The sequence below is a fragment of the Narcine bancroftii genome, chromosome 7, assembly GCF_036971445.1.
Source record: "Narcine bancroftii isolate sNarBan1 chromosome 7, sNarBan1.hap1, whole genome shotgun sequence".
Lineage (NCBI taxonomy): Eukaryota > Metazoa > Chordata > Chondrichthyes > Torpediniformes > Narcinidae > Narcine > Narcine bancroftii.
In genome coordinates, this window is record NC_091475.1 from 180,788,147 (window position 1) to 180,812,683 (window position 24,537).

Genomic DNA, 24,537 nt, shown 5'->3' on the forward strand with positions numbered 1-24,537 from the left:
ATAAATGAGGGTGCATGGGAGAAAGAAAAGTGTATGACAGGCAAATATATTGTGTATAGAGTACTTACCATCTGCTCTAGGTAGTAATGGTTCTGTCTTTCTCGAGAATGAGAAACAAGGTTCAGTGTAATTATCCATTTCATTTTGTAGAATGTCATTCACTGCAGGAATTTTGTCAGCCTTGGGTTAAAGATTAAGAGCACTTGTGTAATTTATCATGCACTGAGTTGACTTTTGATGAATGAGGCACAGATTTTTTCAGTCTAATTAGAATTTCCTTCAAAGTCAAATAGAGCATTTTTCAGTATCCTTAAAGTGGCACTTGAGAGCCAAGTGGAGAGCATTTATCAGTTTTGTAGAGCACTCTTGAAAACTGCCCAGAATAGATTGTGCAAAAGCTTTGTGAAACAAGGAAAAGAGTCCTTTGCAGCAAACTGCTGATACATAATAGTTGTGAATATAGCACAGATCCTAATACAAACCTTGCTCCTCTCCATCAACTTTATCCATACTTCCATTTGCCCTGTAAAAACAGCCTACACCAGTCACATTCTCTTTTCCTTCCTCATGTCGGAAGAAGATTCACAAGTGTGAGACCAAACACTCAGATTCAAGGACAGTGTCTTTCCTGCCATCATCAGACTCCTGAATGAACTTTACACTTGTAAAATAATGTTGCCTTTTCTCTGCACTAATTGATCTCTCTCCACAATTCTACACACTGCAATTGTTTTTACTGCTGTATTGTGCATTGGTTGACTAGCTGGACTGTTCAAAATGAACTTTTTCACTGTGCTTCAGTATGTCACACCAAACTTGAAATTGACTTTCATAATACTCATTCTCGGAAGTTTTAGTAATGCTTGATATGCTGATTTTCCAGATTATTAAATGTTATTCCTATTGTACATTTTAAAATTCACTTTGCTTTGATGTTACATAATAGTGTAATAAATTTCTGAATGAACCTAATAAAGTTGAAAGAAGCTCGGAAATGGGAAACTGATCAATTTAAAGAGAGTACGGGAAATGGAGCTCTGGTAGTTAAATAGGAACAATGGGAAATAGGGCCCTAGCATTTCGGATGGGCATTCAGGAACCAGAATCCTAGTGAGTCAGAAGAATTTTCCAGAATGAGCCTCTGAACATTCAGAAATAAATTTGGAAATCAGGACTAGGATTATAGTGAATGGGAAGAGAGTACAGGAATTGGTGCCCAATGAATCAGAGGGAAGCATAGAAACCAGGGTGCTGGCAAGCTGGAAGGGAATGTGGGAAGCAAGGCCTCAGTGTGTGGAAGGGTGCCTGGGAATTGGAACCCAGGCAAGTTGGAAGAGAACGAGATTCAGATAACTTGGTGGGTAGGTGATGTGTGGTTAGGAACATTTTCCCAATGAACACCATAGAATTTAGATATATAGCTCAGCACAGGCCCTTTCAGCCCATGAGCCATTGCCTCCCAATTGACCAACAACCCCAGTACATTTAGAATGGTGGGAGGAAATTGGAACCCCAAGGGAAAATCCACGCAGACACGAGGAAAAACATACAGACTCCTTACAGACAGCGTGGGATTTGATCCATGGTCCCAATCGCTGGTACTGTAACAGCAATGCGCTAACCGCTATGCTAACTGTGCCTCCCATAGGGATAGACCCCATGTCCCTATGGGATAGACTTTCTCAATATTTTCTTCATCCTTGCTGTTGACCCTCCCACCCCCCCTTCTCTAATTCCAAGTGATGCTGGAGACCCAAGGAGACCACTTGTAACGTAACCACTACTGTTAAATAGAAGATTGAAAATGATGAGAACTTTTGAAAATTGTTATAGCTGCAGTATGGTCAGTTTCATTGAGATGTGGTTCTCAGCAAGAAAATCCCAGTAGCATTTTGTGGAGAGGGAAAAATAGTTAATGTTTCAAGTTGGAGAACTTGAATAAGAATTGTGAAAATTTAAAAATACAGAGTTTGCACGGAAAGATATGGTGGCGTGGTCCTAATGTCGGGATGGTCACCAAATGAAGTGAGTGAATTTAATGATGTGACCTGAATACAAGAGGAGGTGATCTTCCTCAAGTTTACTTGAATTTTTTTTCTTTTCTTTTCATTGGTTTTTGAGAAAACAATAATATCAAATACATAGATGCATATGATGTAAAGTTCCGGTAAAAGTAAATTAAAATTATAGACAATAAACAATGGTAAACAAGATATGTATGATCCATGTTGTCGATTTTTTTTAAAACTGAAAAAGACCTATAACTAATGTAATTTCTAACCCCAATGTGTAAGCTGAATGTCAGGACTCAATATATAAATGTTCTATTTTGCAGTTTTAAGCAATTGGATCTGTTCTGTAGCAGTCGGTAATTAAACTAAATTGGGACTTTTATTGATTTATTTCATAACTGCAATGGTACAGTTTGTTCCAAGCAGGGCTGCTTAATGTGTGCCAAAGCCTAAACAGACTTGGTTGATATTCTTATAGAACGCAGACATGAAGAAACATGGACATCTTTGTTCATGTTTAAGTTACTCTGACATAATGTTTTTCAAAGTAGTTTAACACCATCAAATCTGCATTTTATATATTAAGCATTACTTCACACTTCAGAAAATTCCAATATGTAAATATTTGTCATACTCTTAACCATAATAGAACATTCAATTATTTGGGAATTTAATTTCAAATTGAAAAATATAATTGTCACAAACATCAGAAGTAAGATTTGGGGAGTATTCCAAGGTTCTTCAGTCATGCCAAATTCTAAATGGAGGTAAGTTGCAGTAAATTTCAGTTTGTATGCATTTGTCTAAAATGCAGGAAACAGTCATTATTTAACTTGGACATTGTGCAATGCTGTCACATTTAAATTACAGAAGTAGTACTTTTGGTCTAACTGGTCTGTGCTGACATTATGTTTCTCTAAAGCCATTTCTTTACTTGTTTAGCTTTCTAATTTGGTACAAATTTTGCATTTTGATATTCAACTTCCAACACAGTTTCCCACCTTTTGCCTCTGAATAACTATCCAACTTGCACTCTTTTCTGTTTGTAATATATCTATCTGCCTCCTTGGTCACGAGACCATGATTTCCTTAATAAAGATTTAAAATATAAATATATTACATCAACCATGCCACCCTTCTATTTTTAATAATATTTTGTAATAATTTAGAGTTACCAAACAAAAAATTAGACACCAGATATTTTTCTGTTACTGTTCTGTTACATCACTTTGATTTCTGTCACGAACATCTAGTCAGTTGATCCTGAGCTTGTTGTTTCTTTTAAAATAATTAATTGGATACACTTTATTTAACAGTAATGTCAAACTTTCAGCATTTTAACCAAATTTTTGTTGTTTTTGCTACCCTTCCAATCTCAGCCTCATCGTTATTCTTTTTTTCTGCTCACTTTTGGACTTTCACAAAAGGTCTCTAATCCAGCATCTTCCTTTTACATCCAATGCCCTTTCCACAGCCTTATTAATTTTTTTCAAAGGAACAATAATTTTTCCATTTCATGTGGAGCCCATCTAATCTGTTATTTTTTTTTCAGCTGCAGTATTGTGACATGCTCCATGAAACAGAAAGCATCCCTTTCACACCAATCATTTTGTAATTTTGTTTTCTTGGATATGAAAGGAGAAACCCAAATAACACAAAAAGTGCATGCATTATGGTTTAGCATAAAATAAATAGAAATTAGAGAACAGGGTGGGTAGGTTTAGAAAGCCAAAATAGACCATTGCCTTTACATGTATTAACAAACATCTGTGTATGCAAAGCACAACTGTTGAATCATAATTAGAATCAGGGAATTGTTTCAATGCAAAGGGGGTCACTTGAAGCAGAGAACATAGTACAGCATAGGAACAGGCCATTTTGCCCATATACCTGTGCCTAACATGTTTAAATCAAATTAAAACTCTGCTGCTTGCACTTGATAGATATTTCTCCATCCCTTTCATATTAATGACTATCTAGAAGGTTCTTAAATGCTGATATTGTGCTGCTTAGCTACTTGCTATGTAGCAAGATCTTAATAGAGAAATCTCTTCACTCCTCTTACTTCACAATACTTTTCTCAAGTGCTATCTAGTGGAAGAGTCTAGGATCAGAGGGCACAACCTCAGAATTTATTTCCACAGATGGTTGTAGAGGCTAAGTCATTCAGTACATTTAAACAAAAAGTTGATAGGTATTTGATTAGTAAGGGCATCAAAGGTTATAGGGAGAAAGCAGGAGAATGAGGTTGAATGGAAAAATACATCAGCCATGATTTGAATTATGGAGCAATCTTGATAAGATGAATGGCCTAATTCTGCTCCAAATTCTTATGGCCTAAGAGCCAGTTGATGCAAGTTAGATATTCTTCTTCTCACCTGTCCCCTTGGTATAACCCAATCTTTGTTCCTTTTTTTCCCCATTTAAAACACTCTTTTTATATTTTATTTTTGAATTGTTTTCAAAAATATACGTAGTAAAATTTTAAATATACGATTTATTAAACTTTTTCTTACAAATACAATGGACAAAACAAAAAAAAAGGCTCTCCCTCCCTTCCAACCCCTACCCCCCCACAACCCCACATTTACAGATCCATTCACCAATCACCGTCGGGCATTAATAATTCTTTGAATTGTCTATAAAATTCAGGTGGAAATCCATCCTCCTCGAGTGATTTATTAGTCTGTAGGGTGCCCAGGGCCTTTTCGATTTCTTCCTTTGTGAAAGTAGTATCTAATTCTATCCTTTCTCACTCTTCTAGTTTTGGAAGTTTGCATTCAACAAGAATTCATCCATTTCATTCTCATTTCTTAGTCATTCAGATTTGTATAATTTCATGTAATGTGGTCTAAAATTTCATTAACAGCTATCTCTGTTTTTAATAGCATTTATCATTCTTGATGAGTTCTTTGTTTTAATCTTCAAAGCTAAAACTTTGTGCGCCCGTTCACCCAACTCATAGTATTGTTTAGTTTTTAATATAGCTTTTTCTGTCCTTAATGTTTGTAATGTATTGTATCGTAGCTTTTTATTCTCCAGTAATCTGTATTCTTCTTGTAGTCCTGTTCTTTTTTTTCTAATTCTTTAATATCTTTTTCCAAACTGTTTACTTTGCCGTATGTTCCCACTTCAGATTCTTCGTATAGGATATAATTTGACCCCTTAAATATGGTTTGAGTGTGTCCCACATCAGAAAACTATTATTAGTAGACAGCAGATTTGTTTCACAAAATATTTCTGTCTCTTTATAAATTCGCAGAAGTCTGTTCTTTTAAACAATGTAGCATTGAGATGCAATCTGTGTACATTTTATTGCTATAGTTGATACTAATGGAGAGTAGTCCAATAGAAGCCTCGCGAGGTATTCTGTTTTTATCACTCTACTTTTTAACTGGGTAGAAATTAAAAACAAGTCACTCCTTGTATGTGAGTCGTGCACCATTGAGTAAAAAGAGTAGTCCCTCTCTGTGGGATTTAATTGTCTCCATACATCAATAAGATTTAGATCTTTCATATATGAAAATGTGGTTTTTCCTGCTTTTGCCCTCGTTATTATTCTTGCCGATTTATCTAGTATTGGGTCCAAGTAAAATTTAAAATCTCCTCCAACCACAGTTTTGTCTTCCCTCTGCTGTTTTAAAGATGTCCTTCATAATGGCTTCTTCATCATAATTTGGAGTATAAATATTCATAAATGTCCATGCTCACCATAAATTTTACAATGTGCCATTACATACCAATCTGGCTTGATTAATCAAAGAATTTTCTATTAACACTGTTGTATTTTTATTAATTAGAATCACCACCCCTCGCATTTGAACGAAAGGAAGATGATATTATTTGTCCCACTCATCCTCTTTTTACTTTATCATATTCCAATTTGGTAAGATGTGTTTTCTGTAAAAAGATTGTATCCACTTTAAATTTTTTTAAAGTATGCCAAGACCTCTTCCTCTTTAACTGCCCGTTTATCTTTCCGATTTTTAAAAAATACTGTCATAACATTTCCTTTTTAAGAGACATTTCCAACACATATATTTCCCCTTTAAGAAACATACCCACATCCCCAGCTCTGATAGTGACATTGGCAATAGTACCCAGAAGCCCATGAATAAAGCCCATGGAATCTTCTGAAGAAGGTACCCTCTCTTTAGCACCATCTTTTAAAACAGTTCCTCTCCTGGCATTATCTTCCCTCCAAAATCAGAGTTCCTACCTTGCTACTTCCCTTACCACCTTTCTATCTTTTCAGAGCTCTCCATGTCTTTGCTTTATCTTCCAATGCCTTTAACCTGTCTTTTGTTTTGACCAACTCAACCTCCGAACAAGTTGTATGTTCCATTAAGTCTTCCATGACTTCTTTGATTTCCAATACCTTTTCTGATATATCTCTCATCGCTGATTCTACACTTATGAAATGTGTGCATAAAATTTCCATCTTGTTCAAGATGTTGGGTTATATTTCCCCCCACCCCAACCAGCTCTGCTGGGTTCAGCCAGACACAAGGCCCCTCCTGAGTCGCTCTCCTCAGGCTTCCACTCTGTTTCTAGCTGAGCTTTTGTTTCTTCAGTTTTTGCGTTTGGTTGCCTTGATCGTTAGGCATGTAGTGGCCCGCCACAGCAGAGATCAAGCCGACACATTGCGCGGCGTGCACGGTAGTAAACAGCAGCATAACACACTAACACATCCCTTAACACAGCGAACGGGCGCAGTTGAAAGCTGGAGCAGTACAAGACTAGCAGCCCTAAAATAGTGTTGCCCAAGCTGCTCAGCTAACAGATCCATAACAGGCTGGGGAAGAAGGGTATTCACATGCAAAAATGTTCCTGCCGCTATTGTTATTCATGCGGCTGATGTCGGCCAATCAAACAAACGGTGGGAACTCCAACTGTATAAAACAAGCCTTTCCAGCCTCACTAAATCTCAGAACTTAACCTCCCACACTGTGAGTGTGTGTGTGTGTTTCTTTGTCGCAGTCGGCTACAATTGGTGACCCAACAGTTAAGATGGCATCAAAGCCCAGCGATGGATAGCAAAGCAATGATCAGCACAGTCGGCCTCAAGCTCCTGACCTGGACAGTTCAACCTGGCGTGTGGTTCAACCAGGCTGAGACTCAGTTCCAGATTTGGGGCATCACATCTGAGACCATATGGTACTACCATGAGGTCAGTGCCCTGGATCCAGAGACTGCAGACAGAATGGCCGACTTCATCTACAGCCACACTGCCTTCAAAGAACTATTAACTGAGACCTTCGGGGTCTTGCAGTGAGAGAGAGGGGCACAGCTGCTCCACTAACAGATCCGTAACAGGCTGGGGAAGAAGGGTATTCACATGCAAAAATGTTCCTGCCGCTATTGTTATTCATGCGGCTGATGTCGGCCAATCAAACAAACGTTGGGAACTCTAGGGGACAGATCCCTGTCAGCGCTCATGAACGAGATCCTGGGAGATCATGAGCCCTGCATCATGTTCAAGCAGGTGTTCTTGGAGCAGCTGCCCAAGAACATCCAACTGCTCCTGGCTGACGTGGATTTCAGAGACCCACCCCCCCCCCCCCCCACCCCCCGGAAAGTTGCATCACAGGCAGATACTCTGTGGAAGCAGAAACAGAAGTGCTTGACTACTGTGGAGCTCGTGACGAAGTCTTGCAAACAGACCAAGACAGGCCCTAGAAAAGAGCGGCAGATGGGGTTCCGAGGCCCGCCGATGCCGGTCACCTTGCGAGTTCCAGGGAAACAACAAAGCCAGCAATCACTGGTGGCTACGGCGGCTGGCCATCGAGAGAGCCTCCTGTACATATGGAACGCCTTTCCAGTAGACGATTCTTGGTGCATACAGGAGTGGAGGTCAGCATGATGCCCCCAACAGGTTTGGACACTAGATGTAGGCAAGTGGGACCCGCGTTGGGGACTGCCAACAACTGCAGCATACGGACCAATGGCATGCATAGGATCAAGCTTCAGTTTGGAGGCAGTCTCTTCTCGTGGGAATTCAAGCTGGCTGCAGTGGAACAGCCACTCTTTGATGCCCTAACTGGGTGGACGAACTGCCATGGGCACCACTGGGGTTTCTTACAGCCTTGAAGGAAGTCCGCCACACATCATCTGCCGCGCTCATCTATGGAATTCCACTCATGGTCCCTGGGGATTTCGTCCCACCGGCCAGAGGTCAACAGGAGGATACAACCACCTTCCTGGACAGGCTATGGGAAAAGGTCAGTAACCTGGCTTCGATTCCGCCCTCCAGACACTGGCAAGCCAAGTTCAACATCCCTAAAGAACTGCAAGATTGTGAGTATGTGTTCGTGCGCAGAGGGCCACACCGTCCACCGCTACAGAATCCCTACGAAGGCCCTTTCTGAGTCATCCCGAACAACGGGGCCATCTTCGAACTGGATATTGGTGGCAAACCAGAGGTCTTCACCGTAGACAGGCTCAAACCAGCACAGTGAACTGGCGCAGTTGAAAGCTGGAGTAGTAGAAAACCAGCAGCCCTAAAATGGTGCTGGCCAAGCTGCCCAACTAACAGATCAATAACAAGAAGGGTATTGACATGCAAGAATGTTCCGGCCAGCTATTGTTATTCATGCGGCTGATGTCAGCCAATCAAACAAACAGTGGGAACTCCAAATGTATAAAAGGAGCCTTCCCAGCCTCAATAAATCTCAGAGCTTAACCTCCCATGCTGCGAGTGTGTGTGTTTCTTTGTAGCAGCTGGCTACAGACACTTGTTTTATCCATTTTTCACACTAAAATTCTGGTTTTGAGCTTTCTAATAGTCTTTAATACTTTTTGTAAAGAGCTCTTTCAAAGCACATCTGCTCACCACCTTAGCATGCCACACCCCCCCCCGCTTCCATTTCAAATACCCTTGAAATTCATTTGCGGCAGGTGTAGAATAAGATAGTTGTAGATAATGAGAAACCAGTTTTCAGTTTCACACTCAGCCCTCAGCTCACATTAACCTGTATTTAAATTAAAGGAGTGCATAAAAGAAACAAATCAATTGCACAAACGAGTCACCAATAGATCAAAAGGAAAAGATAGTGCGTGCATATCTGTTGGAGGGTGACATTTTACACTTGTTCCACTGTAAATTACTAAATCAAAGAGCTTGTTCACTTGACCCCAGTAAAAGATCTGAATACAGAACATCTCTGTGCAATTTGCAAGAGTGACCCTGAACTTACAATTTCCTGACTTAGTTAGGCCTGCTACCCTACTTCAATTAAGCCTCTCTCACATCAGCTTTTAAGCAAGTGGCAGCATTGAGGCATTGAGGACTTGATATTAGATTCTCTCTGTATCAGAATTGGCCAGTTCTGTTGTAAGATTGTCCATTTCCCCCTCAACAGAGTGCCTGAATTTGGCATTTCTAGAATTGTACTTTTGGTTTCAGGTTTCAACAACAGTTCTGATTGCATTGTACAGTTTTTACATGCCCCTTTTTATTTTCTCCTCCTTTCTCTAGCCATGCATATTAACGTATTATCCAGGTAGCTTTGGGGTCATTGTGGCAACTCTATCAGAGATATTTTCTTAGTCCAATTCATTCCTTCCTCATCTTCTCTGCAATTTGAAACTAACTTGTTTTCTCAAATTCTAATAACAGATCTCTGACATGAATGTCATATCTGTTTCTCTTTCCATCTGTGTTACCTTATCTGCTGAGTGTTGCCAAAATTGCACTGGGAAGTCTACCAAGAAGGCTGCATTCAATGTATAATCTAGTGCTAGCCTGACACAGAGCTTAATATAGAATTTTGAGGTCATGCTTAAATGCCCTAATGTAAACAACTATGATACGACATCTGATCATCAATATCTAAGCCTCTATTTCAGTAAAAAGCAATGTATGCTCAATGTCTTGAGTACTATAGTGAAAGCGCGGTCTGCTGCAGTCATAGCCCAGAATGTCAGTTCTCAAATGAATATTTTTTAGAATGTCACAATAATCTAGAAATCTACGTCTCAGCAGATAACTGAAATTTTCAGATGCATTGCCCTAAAGTATTTGCCAGAATTCCCATGGAGCATGAATCCGTTAAGTCTCTCATTTCTGTTTGCATTCCTGCCACTCCAGTAATGCTTGGTTGTTGTATGTTCTTTTACAGCACAATGGAAATGTGTCAGTCGATAGGCCTTCTTTGCCCCAGAGCTACCCATCGTCATGGCCCATTTGCAGAGAGCTCTAGTGAAAATCAACAGATTTGTTGTAACCTCTGAAATAGGATTTCAGAAGCAAGAGCAGACCATAACAGACTATTGAGTTACCCTGCCATTTAATCATGAGCTGATCCATTTTCCCACTCAGCTCCACTGCCCATCCTTCTCTCCATAACCATTGATACCTTGGCTAACCAAGAACCTATCAATCTTTGCCTTAAATATATCTAATGACCTGGACTGCACAACAGCCTCTGGCAACAAATTCCACAGATTTACTCCCTTCTGGATGAAGAAATTTCTCCACACTTCATTTCTAAGCGGACACCCTTCAATCCTGAAGTTGTGCCCTCTTGTCCTAGATTCTCTAACAAAGGACAAAAACATTTTTACATCTACTCTGTCCATGTGTTTCAACATTTGAAATGTTTCAATGAGACCTCTCTTTCCCCCCCCCCCCCCTCCAATTCTCCTAAATTCCAATGAGTACAGGCCAAGAGCTGTCAAATGAGTTGTCAAATAAGCCTTTCAGTCCTGGAATCATCCTTGTGAATGTCCTCTGAACCTTCACCAATATCAGCATATCCTTTCTTGAGACAAAAGTATCCAGAAAACCAGGGCTAACAGAAACCGTAGAGGTGGAAATTTTATTTTTATATGCAACATGATTTATTTGACACCTTGAAATGTTTATGTTTGCATTGCCTTTTAGGCAATGAGTAATAAGTAAAGGAAAGTAAGGAGAATGGATATGCAAGTGAGTTGTACAGGTTGGTAGCAGCCTTCTTTCTTACTCTTAATTTTTTGCTTGCCAGACTTTTCTTGCCTTTTCCTGCTGCTTCTCAGTTTCATGTTATGAGTGGAGCCAAACTCTGTCCTGTCATGACTGGAAGCTTTTTCAGCATTAAGCAATCAGGTTTGGTACATTCAGTTGTGGCCAAGGCTATGGAATTTTTTGCTTCACAAGATCACTGTTGTGCTCTTTTCTATGGCTTCCATCTGCTTATTTTGAACTGATGTTGCTTGTTATCTAACAGTGATAAACTCTTGTTGACTCTCAGAAGTAAAGACAGAAGAGAACCAGTTCCATGACAAATTAGATCATGGCTGATCCAATATTCCTCCAAACTACATTCCTTCTCTTTCCCCAATCCTCAAAACCCTTACTGATCTATCTATCTCAACTTTAAATAAATTCTGTTCTGCAGCTCTCTGTGGCAAAGAATCTTACACTCTGAAGGGGAAAAATTTTTTCTTCCTCTCAGCATTTACCCTGTCTAACCCATGAGTTCATCCCAATCCTTTTATCCTCATAGGGTAACATTTCCATATCTGTAAAAATATAATGCTGGGGAAAGTCAGCAGGTTACATAGTGTTTTATATAGCAAAGGTAAAAATACATAACCGAAGTTTCGGGTTTATATCCTTTATACAAAGGATAAAATGTGTGGAAAAATGTCAGCAGGCATCCAAATAAAAAGGTAAGGGGGGAGATATAGAGAGAGGAGCATGGTAGCAAAAGCAGCAGGTAATAGGTGGAGAAGGGAAGGAGGGCACCGCAGTAAACAAGGGGAGAAGGGCTGTCATGGTGAATAGAGAGGGAAGGGGGTGGAGAGCAGAGGGAAAGAAGTTGGAGGAAAGGGAGAGCAGGTTAGTAGAATCTGGAAAAGTTGATATTCATACCATCCGTCTGCAGAGTGCCTAGATGGAAAGTCAGGTGTTGTTTTTCCGGTTTCTGCTAAAGTTGCTCTCACCCCAGCATTGTGTTTTTACTTCAACCACGGTGTTTTACTTTTGTGTTTTACTTCTATATCTGGATCATCCAAATTAACCTTCTCTGAACAAGCTCCAATGTAATAATATCTTTCTGCTCACTATCCATTGGTTTATCCTAATGGACAAAAGGCAGCAGTCTCATTGCAATGCTCACTTGCTCAGGTGATGTACAGTATTGCTGAGGTGATGGGGGGAGGGGATAGATTCTCATCTTTTTTTTTCTTGTGCCTTCCCACCCACATCCAACAATGACCTCTTACCTGTAACCCTATGCTCCTCCCCATGCCCCTCCCCCATCATTTTAGCTGAAACTCTGGTTGTATATCATTATCTTTGATACATAAAGAATGCTGCGTGACTTGCTGAGTTTCTCCAATATTTTTGTGCAAACTACAATCACAGTAGCTGTAGACTTTCTTGTTTAACTTTAAATCATTTAAGATGATGATTTTCATCAGAGCTGGTCAGATGACATATATTCTGCCTGACCTGTGAAGCGTTTTTACTTTTATTTCAGATTTTCAGCATCTGCAAATGTTAATCTTTTGATAAGCTATATCAAAACAACATCATGAAAGGAGTTTCATTCATAAAAGATTCATGGCTGTGGTCACCCTCAGTGAACTTGGAATTGTAGTGTAAAGTAGTGGTTTATTGTAGTCATTCTTGGTGAAGTCTGTTATAAGGTAAATGAATTGATGGTACAAATAGAAATAAACAGGTATGATCTAACTACTGTTCTGGAATTGTGGCTGCAATGAAACCCAAGCTGTATTTTATATTTAGGAAGAATTGGGGAGAAGAAAAGGGGTTGATTTGGAATAAATACAGTAAAACCCTTGGTATCCACCACCTATGGGGGGTTGGTAGATGGCAAATCAGTGAATTTTCTGGTTGCTTGAGATTGTGTTGCATGAATGGTGAACTAATGACAAGACACTTGTGTGGGAAGGGAAACAAATTTGGTGGTTTCAAAGAGCAATGAGTCAGGACACAGGCTGAAGAGAAGAAGACTTATAACCACCAAGGATTGCAATACGCTACCCACTGTCCCTTGTCTAACATGGGCACAGTGCCAATGCTACCTACAACACCAATGTACAACAGCCCCGATCCCTATGTTGTGCACTACTTACCTATGACTCCACCAGTGTTGTCCACAGTTCACAACCTGGAGTGGAGCAGAGTTCATTTCAGGAATGAAGAGCAAAAGAGAAAGAGCTGCTCCATGTGGTGGACTTTATAGTACAGTAAGTAGGAGGGTCCTGCCCAGGTAAATACAAGATGATTGAAAAGGACAATGGTCTGGAGTGCACTAATGGGTGGGCGGAGCCCACCTTGATTGGCCACTGATGTGACTTTCAATGTGGTTCCAGATGGAGAGGTCATATGATCCTCCACAATCCACATTCCAGACAGAAGGTCTGGAATTGTGGGTGCAATGAAACCCAAACTGTATTTTATATTTAGGAAGAACTCGGGAGAAGAAAAGGGGTTGAATTGGAATAAACACAGTAAAACCCTTGGTATCCAGCACCTTTTTTGCCAGTTGCTTGAATTCTGGATATCAGGGGTTTTACTGTAATAAGGCAGATATTGTATGGTGGTGAGAAATAATATTAGATTGACAGACCATGATGAATAATTAGAATTGAGCTGAGAAACTGCAATAGGCCACCAAATGTGTGTGGGAACAGAAAAAAATCCAGAAATGTGAAATGAATGTAATAGGGATAATACTGTACTCATGTGAGATTGACATAGAGAATGGACAAATTAATTTTGCTGTAATTAGATGAAGGTTGAATTCATTGAATGTATACAAGCTGCTTTTCTAGATTGATGTTTTGACAAACAAGATGTTACAGTCAGCTATTTAGACAGAGATGAAGAGAAACCTTTTCACTCAGAGAATTGAGAACTTATGGAACTCGCTACCACAGAGAGTTTTTGAGGCTACTTCATTAGATATATTCAAAATTGAGTGGGATGTGGTCCTATTGGCTAAAGGGATCAAGGGATATGGAGAGAAAGCAGGAATAGGTTATTGAAGTCGTTGATCAGCTATGATCTTCTGAATGGTGGAACTTTCTCGAACGGCTGATGGCTTCCTTCTGTACATATTTTCTAGGATTCTTTAAACTAGCTAGTGACAACTTTTGGATCTCATTGTGCAGTGAAATAGAGTTATTTAATAATCTTGATATCAAGGGGCCATTGAAGAAGAGTGATCATAAAATGGAATTTGACATCAAACTTGAAAGTGAAATAATTTGATGTAAATCTGTGTTATTGAATCAAATCAAAGGAAATTGCAAAGTCTTGCGAGAATAGTTGATAGAGTGCATGCCGTATACAAAAGGACAATGTTTTGATGGACAGAAATCATTACATGCTGCATTCAGACATGAGCACAAGATACACCTATTGCAATAGTATGAGTTAAATTACCACAATATACCAAGACAGAAAAATAAAATACAAGTATTAAAAAAAAACAGATAAATACAGTACAATTGATTATCTGAAATTGTTGGGGCCGGGCCTATTTCGAATAATCGATATTTTCGGATAGCTGGTAATTTTTTAAAAACAACCCAGTAACAACTGCAAATCACTTGTAATGTGTTTAAACAACAAGGGAAGATGTTTGAGCATGAAATAATGTTTAATTCTCACAAAAAAAACCCAACCTGAACAAAATAAGATCTATCCAACAAGAAAAACTCGAAATACTACTCAGAGGTTTTCCCAAAATTCCAAAATTTTTTCAACCCGTGATGTCAGTTCAGCTCTGAAAAAATTTCTAACTGAAGATATCTGATTGTTTTGGATGTTCTCATTTATCCAAAACTTTTCAGAGGTGAAATGATGTCATATTGGCTTCTAAACTTTTCAGATAAATGAGGATTTCTGATTTTTCTGAAATCCTCAATTATCTGAAAAAATTTTCAGAGCTGAACAGACATCATTTCTGGGTCCAAAATTTTTTTGGATAACTGAGGATTTAAGATAATCGGAGTAGGACTGTAAATATTCACAGTTGCAGTTTGTGTAATAAAAAATCCAGATATTTTAATACTACAGATAGATTCTTTGATGCTCCCAGAGTAGTTTATGGTCTGGGTTAGGGTTATACATGGAAGTTCAAGAGCCTGATTGCAGTTGGAAAACAAACTGATTGAGAGAATAGATTTAAAGGTTTGAGTGTGTACAGGAAAAGTGTCAATGTTTGATGAAATAATGTGAGTTAAGGAAGGCTAACAAAATATCTGCAGTTGAGGAACTCAGCTGAACTTAGTTGTAATGAGGTAAAGAGTTGTGGGACTGATGGTGAGAAGATAGTTGTTAAAGGAGTTAGAGATGGAGTTGTTTGCATTGTATGATTAGCTTTTCTTTTTATAGATTACCCTGATGATCAAGGTACAGAATAGTTTATTGGTTCACAAAGGTCTGGTCAGTGAAGGTAATTTTTTTGCCCTCAAATGATGATCATATTCCTTGCTGTCTTTAATAGAAATGTGGATCAAGGATGGCATAAAGGAGTCATCGTTTGCTCCCTGATATTTATCTTTTATGCACAAGCTTTTAATATTCTATTTCAAATGGTTGGCAAATACACCTCTACATCATTGTACTGATTACTTCATCCCATTAATAACTACTAATGCACATGCATCCAAATTTGCTCCTCCTCAGATTGGGAATATAGTCATTATCATTCCTCATCTCTGGCTTTACTTAGGTACCCCTACTAACTATTTAGTTAAAAAACTACCTCAGGTAAGTCCATTCCATGACAGCAAAGTAATAGATCCTTTTGAATCTACCTAAAAGAGCTCATTTCTTAGCTAGCATGAGCTTATTTTAATTTCTCAAAGGAAACAAAACCTGTCAATTTTTTCTATAAAAGTAGAGAAGTTCTCTCAACTTCAAAATTGGATCTCCTGCTATGCTACGTGGTTCCAAAACGTTAACACCACCTGCTTTAATACAAAAGCAGAATTAAGGACAATCAGTTAAGCATCCAAGGGGGTTGTTTTATCCCTATTAGAAAGCAATTTTTCCCCATAAATCTTAGATAAATTACCCTTTGTGTTCCAAAATGGAAATTCTAATTCACAGTTGCCAATTTTTAAGATGCAGGAACCTTGTGTTCAGAATTAGAGATTCTTGCACAACCCATAACAAGTCAAAATTGCACATAGCTTTTGTGGAGTTCAGTCCTTCATTTCTTCAATTCAGATCATCATTTATTTACCGATAAAACAATATGAAAGGAACAAAGAGAAGCTGCATGTGTAAACAAGCCTAGTATACTACAACCTGTTGCTGTTAATTGGAAAGGTTTAATCAGGCAAATTCAATGTGGTTTTGTGAAAGGAAGATCATGTGACCACTTTATTGCAGTTCTTTGAAGAAGTAACAAGCAAACCTCAAATATCCTTAGATTTCTAGAAGTAATTTGAGAACTGTGCATATCGTGGAAAATAAAAGCTCATGATTTGGGAGGTAACATATCAGCGTGGAAAGAATATTGGCTGGCTGGCTGACAGGCATCAGAGTTCCATTTGACAAGGAATGGTTTGTGGTTCAATGAAACAATATAGTTACTAACTTAACCAATGACACAAAGGTAAGTTGAAATTAAATTGTGATGTAGACGTGAGGAGGACATAAAGGATATAATGTGAAGTGAGTGAGCAAAGATCTAAGGCGTAATAGGGAAAACTGAATATGTGTTACAAATATCACCTATTTAAGCAGTAATAAGATTAAATTATTTCTTTCTGAAGATCATGATTATTTGGCATTTCCCTCAAAAGACAGTGGAAACAGAATTTTTGAATATTGTTGAGACGGAGAAAGATTCTTGATGAGCAAGAGGGTGACTGAAGGTAGATGGTAATGTGGAGTTATGGTTAAAATCAAAACCGCCATGATTATTTTAAATGGTAGAACAAGCTAGAGGGCCAAGTGATCTACTGTGCAATTCATACATTTCATCAAACAAACAATTTCAAAAAATGGCTTCTAAATAACATTTTATGTAGTGTGCTATTTTAATAGAGTTAGAAGTTATTTTCCATGTATATTTCAGGGCACTGTGGCAAAACATTTGCAATTCTTGAAAGATTTGTTAGTCATGCTGTTCCTGAGGTTCCCTGGCTTATGATCGTGGATGATGACACATTGATAAGGTAATGTGACTAAGATTAAAATCATTTTCAGATTGTTTGGTTATATTTATTTATATTGTTAATTTCAAAAGCTGTTCAGCATTGCAGTGTACAGTGTTTGATTACAAATTTAAACTGTGGAACACAGGGAAAAAAAGTGTCCCTGTCTAAAACAATATGGAGGGCATCGTACTTACACTTCAGGAAATATTTGGCTATTCCATAATCCCTGGCAAGCTGCCTAATTGAAGTCAAATATTATAATTTACTGAAGAGATTGTAAACTGGAGACAAATATTAAACATAATACAACTTGTAAGTTTTTTGTTCTTTTCACTTCTTTCTTGTATAGGTCTCTTCCTACATTTTGCTCCATGCCTCATCTTTACCTTACTTTGTTCATTCTGCTTAGTTTTGGGAGTACTTGGCAGAACATAAATAATAGAGTGGAATTAATTGGAGGATGAAAAAAAAAAACCAGCTTTAGGGCATTGGCTTTGTGGGATTTTTCTTTCCCATAAATTTGTATTTTTGTTTTGTGTCTAAGATGTTGGGAAGTGAGACAAAGATGGCAGAGTTGAGAGCTATTATTAAAGTGCATAATTGGTTGCAGAGCAATGGACGTGAGAGGAATAACTTGAAAGGATCTCAGGGTGCCTATAAGCAAGTGGGGATTAGGTGTGTGTCTGTTTCAGATGTATCATTATCCGTGAGTAGGCATGTATATTTAAAACTAATTAGTGTATGATTATATTGATTAGCTTGGTACATGTAACCAACGATTTGAACAAACAATATTATAGGATAGATGTATGTGACATTGGAAGCAAAATACTGTCTTGCGGAAGATTTCAGAAAACAGATGAATTATGAAACTTTATTTTTAAAATTTATTCTTGAAGTATGGTTGGTGAACTGAAGTATAGAAATCTGCTCCTGGTGTAGATTGTACTCAGATATTACATTGTATTTTGTATTTGAGGTGTGTGGCTGTAAACCATAAAATTAATTCAATGAAAGGGTGGATATACTAGAGAAAAGAGATTGAGATGCATGAGACAAGTTAATAAATGAAAATTTGGAGACAGTATGGTTATAATGCTTTAAGTTAAAGAAAATAAGAAGCAGAACAAAAACAGGACATGAAGAAGCAGGACATTAACATAGAGGAGGGACAGATGATGAAGAAAGGATGGATGGAAATTTCAAACCAAAACAAAAAAAAAATATTTTAAGGTAGAACACAGCAAGTATCTTCCTTTTGTCTCAATCATATTTTCATTACCTTTTAATGTACCTGTTCATAAGACTATTTTCTAAATAATTTATTAAACCTTTTCCCAATTAGCATATTATTTTTATTCTAAAGTTGTGTTTTTCATTTATTATGAACTTTTATTTCATAAATGAAAACATTTACAGATGTACAAATAAATATTCCTTTTAATATTTTTGGACTTAACAACAACGTTGTCGCTATTAGGTTTGTTTCAAGCATAGCAGTATTGCCTGGGATTCTCATTGAGTTGTAAATTCTGCTGGTTGTATCATCAGTTTCCCTGACAAACACCATAATGAACATATATTCCCACATCATCATCAACCCAGATTTTGGCCAGGCTTGACTGCTTAACTGCATGTTTCACAGAGAGGAAGGACAAAGAAATGGTTCCACTACTCTCTGCTATTAAAACTGCAAAAATCAATTTATTTCTTAAAATAAATTTACAGAACAATAAAATTAAACAATGTAAAATAATATCACTTCCTGAGTCTTGAACCATATTTCAGTATCAGTAAACCCTTCTCTGATGTTCTACTATTTGGTTAATTGTTTTTGTGAGCACCAAGATTGGGCTCACTGCAAGAGACTGAGTGTATAATTGAATAAAAGATGCTGAGATCTATTTGGCAGTTTGATAATCCCAAGGTTTTTGGGATTCACGATGCACTTTAATGCTCATTCTTGATTTCCATAACTCCAGAAAGTTGCGATGTGGGGTCAATAAAGTAGCAATTTCGGGAAGTAATTTTGCCTCTACTAACATAACTGCAGATCATTGACATCAGAAAATGTTGAATTAAATCAACTTTAAAGTAATTGGGGAAGAATGAAAAGAATGACTGTCATGAAACGATGCTTAAATATTGGAGTTTATTTTCTGTTTAAGTCATCTCATGGTGTTGTTCATTTGATGGGAACTGTGTTTCACTCTCACAATGAATCAGACATGAGAAACTATTGGATTCTCAAATAATATTTTTTTTGGAATGATTCCTCAGTACATCCTTGCAAACCATCAAAGTTGATGAGAATTTTATCTGAAATCTTAAAGCACAGTTGATTTAGTTTTTGTTTTTATTTTAAGCTGTTTTCATTCCAGTTCTCAAAATATCTTATTTTAAATTATGTTTATTTTTATGGAGACTTTGATATCCTTGGGCAGGTTATGATTTAGTGATTAGGACAGGAAGCACTTTTATCAAGTTACTCAAAGCTGTGTTTTATTCAAAATAATGTATGCATTATTGAAATGTTTAAAATGTAAAAATAAATGCCCTTATTTGAAGAAAATGTTTCAATATGAATAACTATACATCGCAACAATAGTATTTTGTACAGACAGTCCCCGGGTTTAAAAAGTCCGATTTACAAACAGCTCAAACATACAAACTGACAAGTCGCCGGAAGTAGAATGCCGTCAACTTCCAGTTCGAGCGTTGTTGAGTCAGCATCGCGAAAGAGCATGCTGTACGATACTTCCACGCGATGCAGAGAAAGAGGGATGGTAGGGCCAAAAGCAAAGAATGGTGCACCAACCACAACCTTGCCCTCAATGTTACCAAAACCAAGGAGCTAATTGTGGACTTCAGGAGGGGAAAACCACAGGTATATGATTATTGGGGGATCACAGGTGGAGAGGGTGATCAAATTTAAATTCTTGGGAGTCACTATTTCAAAGGGCCTTTCTCTGCACATGAATGTCATCATGAAGAAAGCATGTCAGCACCTCTCTCAGGTGTTTGTGGAGGTTTGGTATGACATTGGAAGCCTTGGCAAACTTCTACAGATGTGTAGAGGAAAGTGTGCTGACCATCTGCATCATGACCTGGTAGGGGGACACCAATACCATCGAGTAGAAAGCCCTTCAAAACGAAGTGTACATCCCAGGCAAATCTCTCCCCACCACTGAGAAAATCTCCATGGAATGCTGCCATCATAGAGCAGCAGCAAACATCAAGGATCCACACCACTCAGGACATGCTGTATTCTTGCTGCAGCCATCAGGAAAGAGTTACAGGTGCCATAAAACTCATACAACAAGGTTCAGTAACAGTTGCTACCCCTCTATTATTAGATTCTGAAACAACAAACTCAACCAGAGAGTCATTTAAGGAATTTTGCTTTGCACATGATTTGTTATTGAATATTTATTTTCTAAATTTCAGTTTGTTTGTACTTCTTTCTTTGATTACTTTTCTTTCTTTTAAATACTTAACTTTTCTTGAGTACAGTTTACAGTTACCGATAAAGTCACACAAAATCCTGGCCCCCAGGGTTATGTGTAATGTCATGTAAGTACTCTGACAATAAGTCTGAATTTTGAACATTGTCCGGGAGTTATGAGAACATGGGTACAGAGGCCTGTTTCCTACCAGTAGGTAAGACATTTTAAAGTGAGCCCAGGAAACTTCACCTGATGAGCCAGATATAGAACGATCAAGATTTCAAATAATTAGATAATAAATTATCAAGGGTTAAACTGTTTTTGAAAGTCAGGATTTTGTGTGACTTTAAGGGAGCATTTGGGGACATTCTCTTTCCATTCATTGTTGCTTTTATCTTTCTGAGGAATATTTTGCAGTTCTATGAACTGCTTTCAAAGGAACCTGTTTGTGTCATAGAGCATAGAACATTGCAGCATAGTACAGGCCCTTCATCCCACAATGTTGTGCAGACCAATCTAAACCTACTCAACAATCTAAAACGTCCTACCTCACACCCATGTGCCTGTCCAAGAATCTTTTAAATGTCCCTATTATGCCAGCACCCCTGGCAATGCATTCCAGGCACTCACTACTGTGTGTTTAGAAAAAAAACTTAACCCCGACATCTCCATTAAACTTTCCTTCCCTCACCACCTTGTACAGGTGACTCTGGTATTTGCTGCTGACACATTGGGGAAAAGGTGCTTGCTCTCCATCCTATCCGTCGATCTCATCATCTTACAGTCTTCATTAAGTCACCTCTCATCCTTCCTCGCTCTGAAAAGAAAAGCCCTAACTCTTTTAACCTTGCCTCATAAGACTTGTTCTCCAATCCAAGCAACATCCTGGTAAACCTCCTTTGTACCCTCTGTAAACCTTCCACATCCTTCCTGTAATGAGGTGACCAGAACTGAACACAATATTCTAAGTGTGGTCTTACCAGAGTTTTATAGAGCTGCAACAATACCTCTCTACTCTTGAACTCAATCCCCTATCTAATGAAGGCAAACATACCATCCGCCTTTTTAACTATGCTATCAACCTGCATGGGAACCTTGAGATATGGACAGCAATGTCCCTCTGTTCTTCCACACTATTAAGAATCCTGCCATTAACCATATACTCCGCCTTCAAATTCAAGGTTCCAAATGCATCACTTCACACATATCCAGATTGAAAAGCTCCATCTGCCACATTTTTGCCCTACTCTGCATCCTGTGCATATCCTTCACACTATCCACCACACCTCCAACCTTCAAGTCATCTGAAAACTTACTGACCAATCCTTCTAATTCTCTGCCAAGGTCATTGATAAAAATCACAAGTAGCAGAAGTCCCAGAACAGATCCCTGCAGAACTTCACTAGTCACTGACCTCCAAGCAGAATACATTCTATCTACTGCTACCCTCTTTCTGCAGGGAAGCCAATTCTGAACACACACACACACAACCAAGGTTCCATGGATCCCATGCCTCATGACTTTCTGAATGAGTCTACCATAGAGGAGCTTGTTAAATGCTTCAATAAAATGGATACATTCCACATCTACCACCCTACTTTCATCAATTTTTTTACTTCAACAAAGGCATGCTATCCCTGAGAAGACCATGCTTCTCTAAATGTTCATAAATCCTGTCCCAAAGAATCTTCTCCAGTAGTTTGGACACCACTGATATAAGACTCACTGTTCTGTGGCTTGTGTGGGGTGGAAGGGGTTTTCAATAATTTTGCATGCCATCTTCAGACAACAATTTCAGTAGATCACATTGATGGGGGGAAGGAGACTCCAGTAATCCTCTCTGCCACTCTTATGGTCCTGTTGATTGACTTCTGATCCATTACTCTGCAGCAACTGTACGACACTGTGATGCAGTTGGCCAATTGAGTTCTTGTAGAAGGTTGACATGATGGTGGCTGATAGCTGTGATGGCATCAGTCTTCTCAGGAAATTTGCGACTTCCTGACAAGTGAGGAGATGTTGTTCATCCACGATTGGTCACTAATTAAGCGCACTCCAAGGAACTTGGTGCTCTCCATGACAGAGTTATTGATGTGTAGTGGAGGGTGGTTGTTTCTGGTCCTCCTGAAGATCACAATCATCTCCTTCATCATGTCCACTTTAAAACTCATGTTCTTACTCTTAGCCCTATCATGAGATTTTCCACCTTTCTGTACTGCGACTCATTGTTGTTGCTGAGGAGTCCAACCACTGTTGTGTCACCTGCAAACTGATGCAATTGAAAGTCAGTAGCATGAATAGGAGTGGGCTGAGAACACAGCCCTGAGGTGCGCCAGTGCTCAGTATGACGATGCTCGACATTCTGCTACCAATCAGGGCAGACTGTGATCTTTCCATTAGGAAGTCCAGAATCCAGTTATAAAGGAGAGTGCTGTTGAGTCCATGAAGACAGCTTCTCTCCCAGCCTCTAAGGAATGATCGGACTAAACGCAGAGCTCAAATTGGTGAACAGCGTCCTAGTGTATGAGCAGTAATTCTCTAGATGGGTCAGGAAGGAGTGAAAGAACAAGTGTATACCATCATCAGTGTTACGGTTTCTTCTGTAGGTAAATTGAAATGGATCCAGCATCTCTAGGAGGTGTGGTTTGATGTGTTCAATCAACAGACACTTGAAGCATTTCAGAATGATGGAGGTCACTTCCACAGGGCATTAGTGCATTCTTTGGTACTGGGATGAAGCTGGAATTCTTAAAACCTGCAGGGACGATGGACTGCTGCAGGGAGTTATGGTCCTCCACCAAGAGGTCCCAGCACATGCTTTGCTCTTGCTGCTGCCATCAGTAAAGAGGCATAAGTGCTACAAGACAAGCACCAGCAGGTTCAGAAACAGCTACTATCCCTCTACCAGCAGACTCCCCAACAAGAAATTCAATCAGGGATTCATTTGAAGACTCTTACTTGTGCATTTTATTGATTTTTTTAAAAAAGAATTCTCTTTATTACAGTCATCTTGTTTATATTTGTTATCTGCTTAAAGCTATTTATTTGTTTACATTTATAGGCTGTTAAATTTTTTTTTGCTCTACCAATAAGTGGTAATTCTGCCTCGCCCACAGGAAAAGAATCTCAGGGTTGTATATGATGTCATTTATGTACTCTGACAATAAATCTGAAATCTGATCTGTTAAATCTTTCTATCACCTAACCAGGTTTATTTCCCAACACTAGATCCAATATGGCCTCTCCTCTTGTTGGCTTGACCACATACTGTGTCAGGAATCCTTCTTGGACATCCCTGACAAATCTTGCCTCATCTATCCCTCTTGCAGTATGGAGGTCCCAGTCAATTTTAGGGAAGTTGAAGACTCAAATTGACAACAACCCTGCTATTTATGCACCTTTCCACAATCTGCTTACCTATCTGCTCCTCAATGTCCTGAGAACTATTTGGGGGCCTCAAGACTACTCTCAAATGAGTGATTGATCATTTCCTGCTTCTGACTTCCATCCACATTAAGTAGAAAATCCCACCACAGTATTCTCTTTTTCTGCATCAGTGATCCTATCCCTGATTAGTAAAGGTACCATTTCCCCCCCCACCCTCCACTTTTACCTCCATTCCTATCCCTTTTAAAACCTCTAAACCCAGGTACCTGCATCAGCCAATCTTATCCTTGTGACAGCCAAGTTTTTGTAATGGCCACAGCATCGCAATTCATTGGAGCACACAATATAAAAATACACCGCAGCCTCAGAACTTCAGTAATGGAAGTGAATATTTATTTTATGTTTATTTTATGTATTATTTGCTGAGCAGCAAATCTCTCCTTGAGACCCTGAACAACTTTGAGGCATGAAGGTTAATGGTTGCAGTGATATTGCTAGCCTCAAGCAACTTGTAGAGAACAGGTCGTCATGCAGGAGGTTGTTCCCTTTTGCTGCTATTC

General features: G+C 38.7%; 1 protein-coding gene across 5 annotated transcripts in view; it reads left to right on the forward strand.

Moving 5' to 3' along the window:
- The window catches only part of b3glcta (beta 3-glucosyltransferase a), a 155,725-nt gene that overhangs the window by 92,739 nt on the left and 38,449 nt on the right, over positions 1-24,537 (forward strand). For all 5 annotated transcript variants that reach the window (XM_069892526.1, XM_069892529.1, XM_069892525.1 and 2 more), the window contains exon 12: positions 17,063-17,162. In XM_069892526.1, coding sequence (XP_069748627.1) covers positions 17,063-17,162 — 100 coding nt within the window. The remainder of the gene's footprint in view (positions 1-17,062; positions 17,163-24,537) is intronic.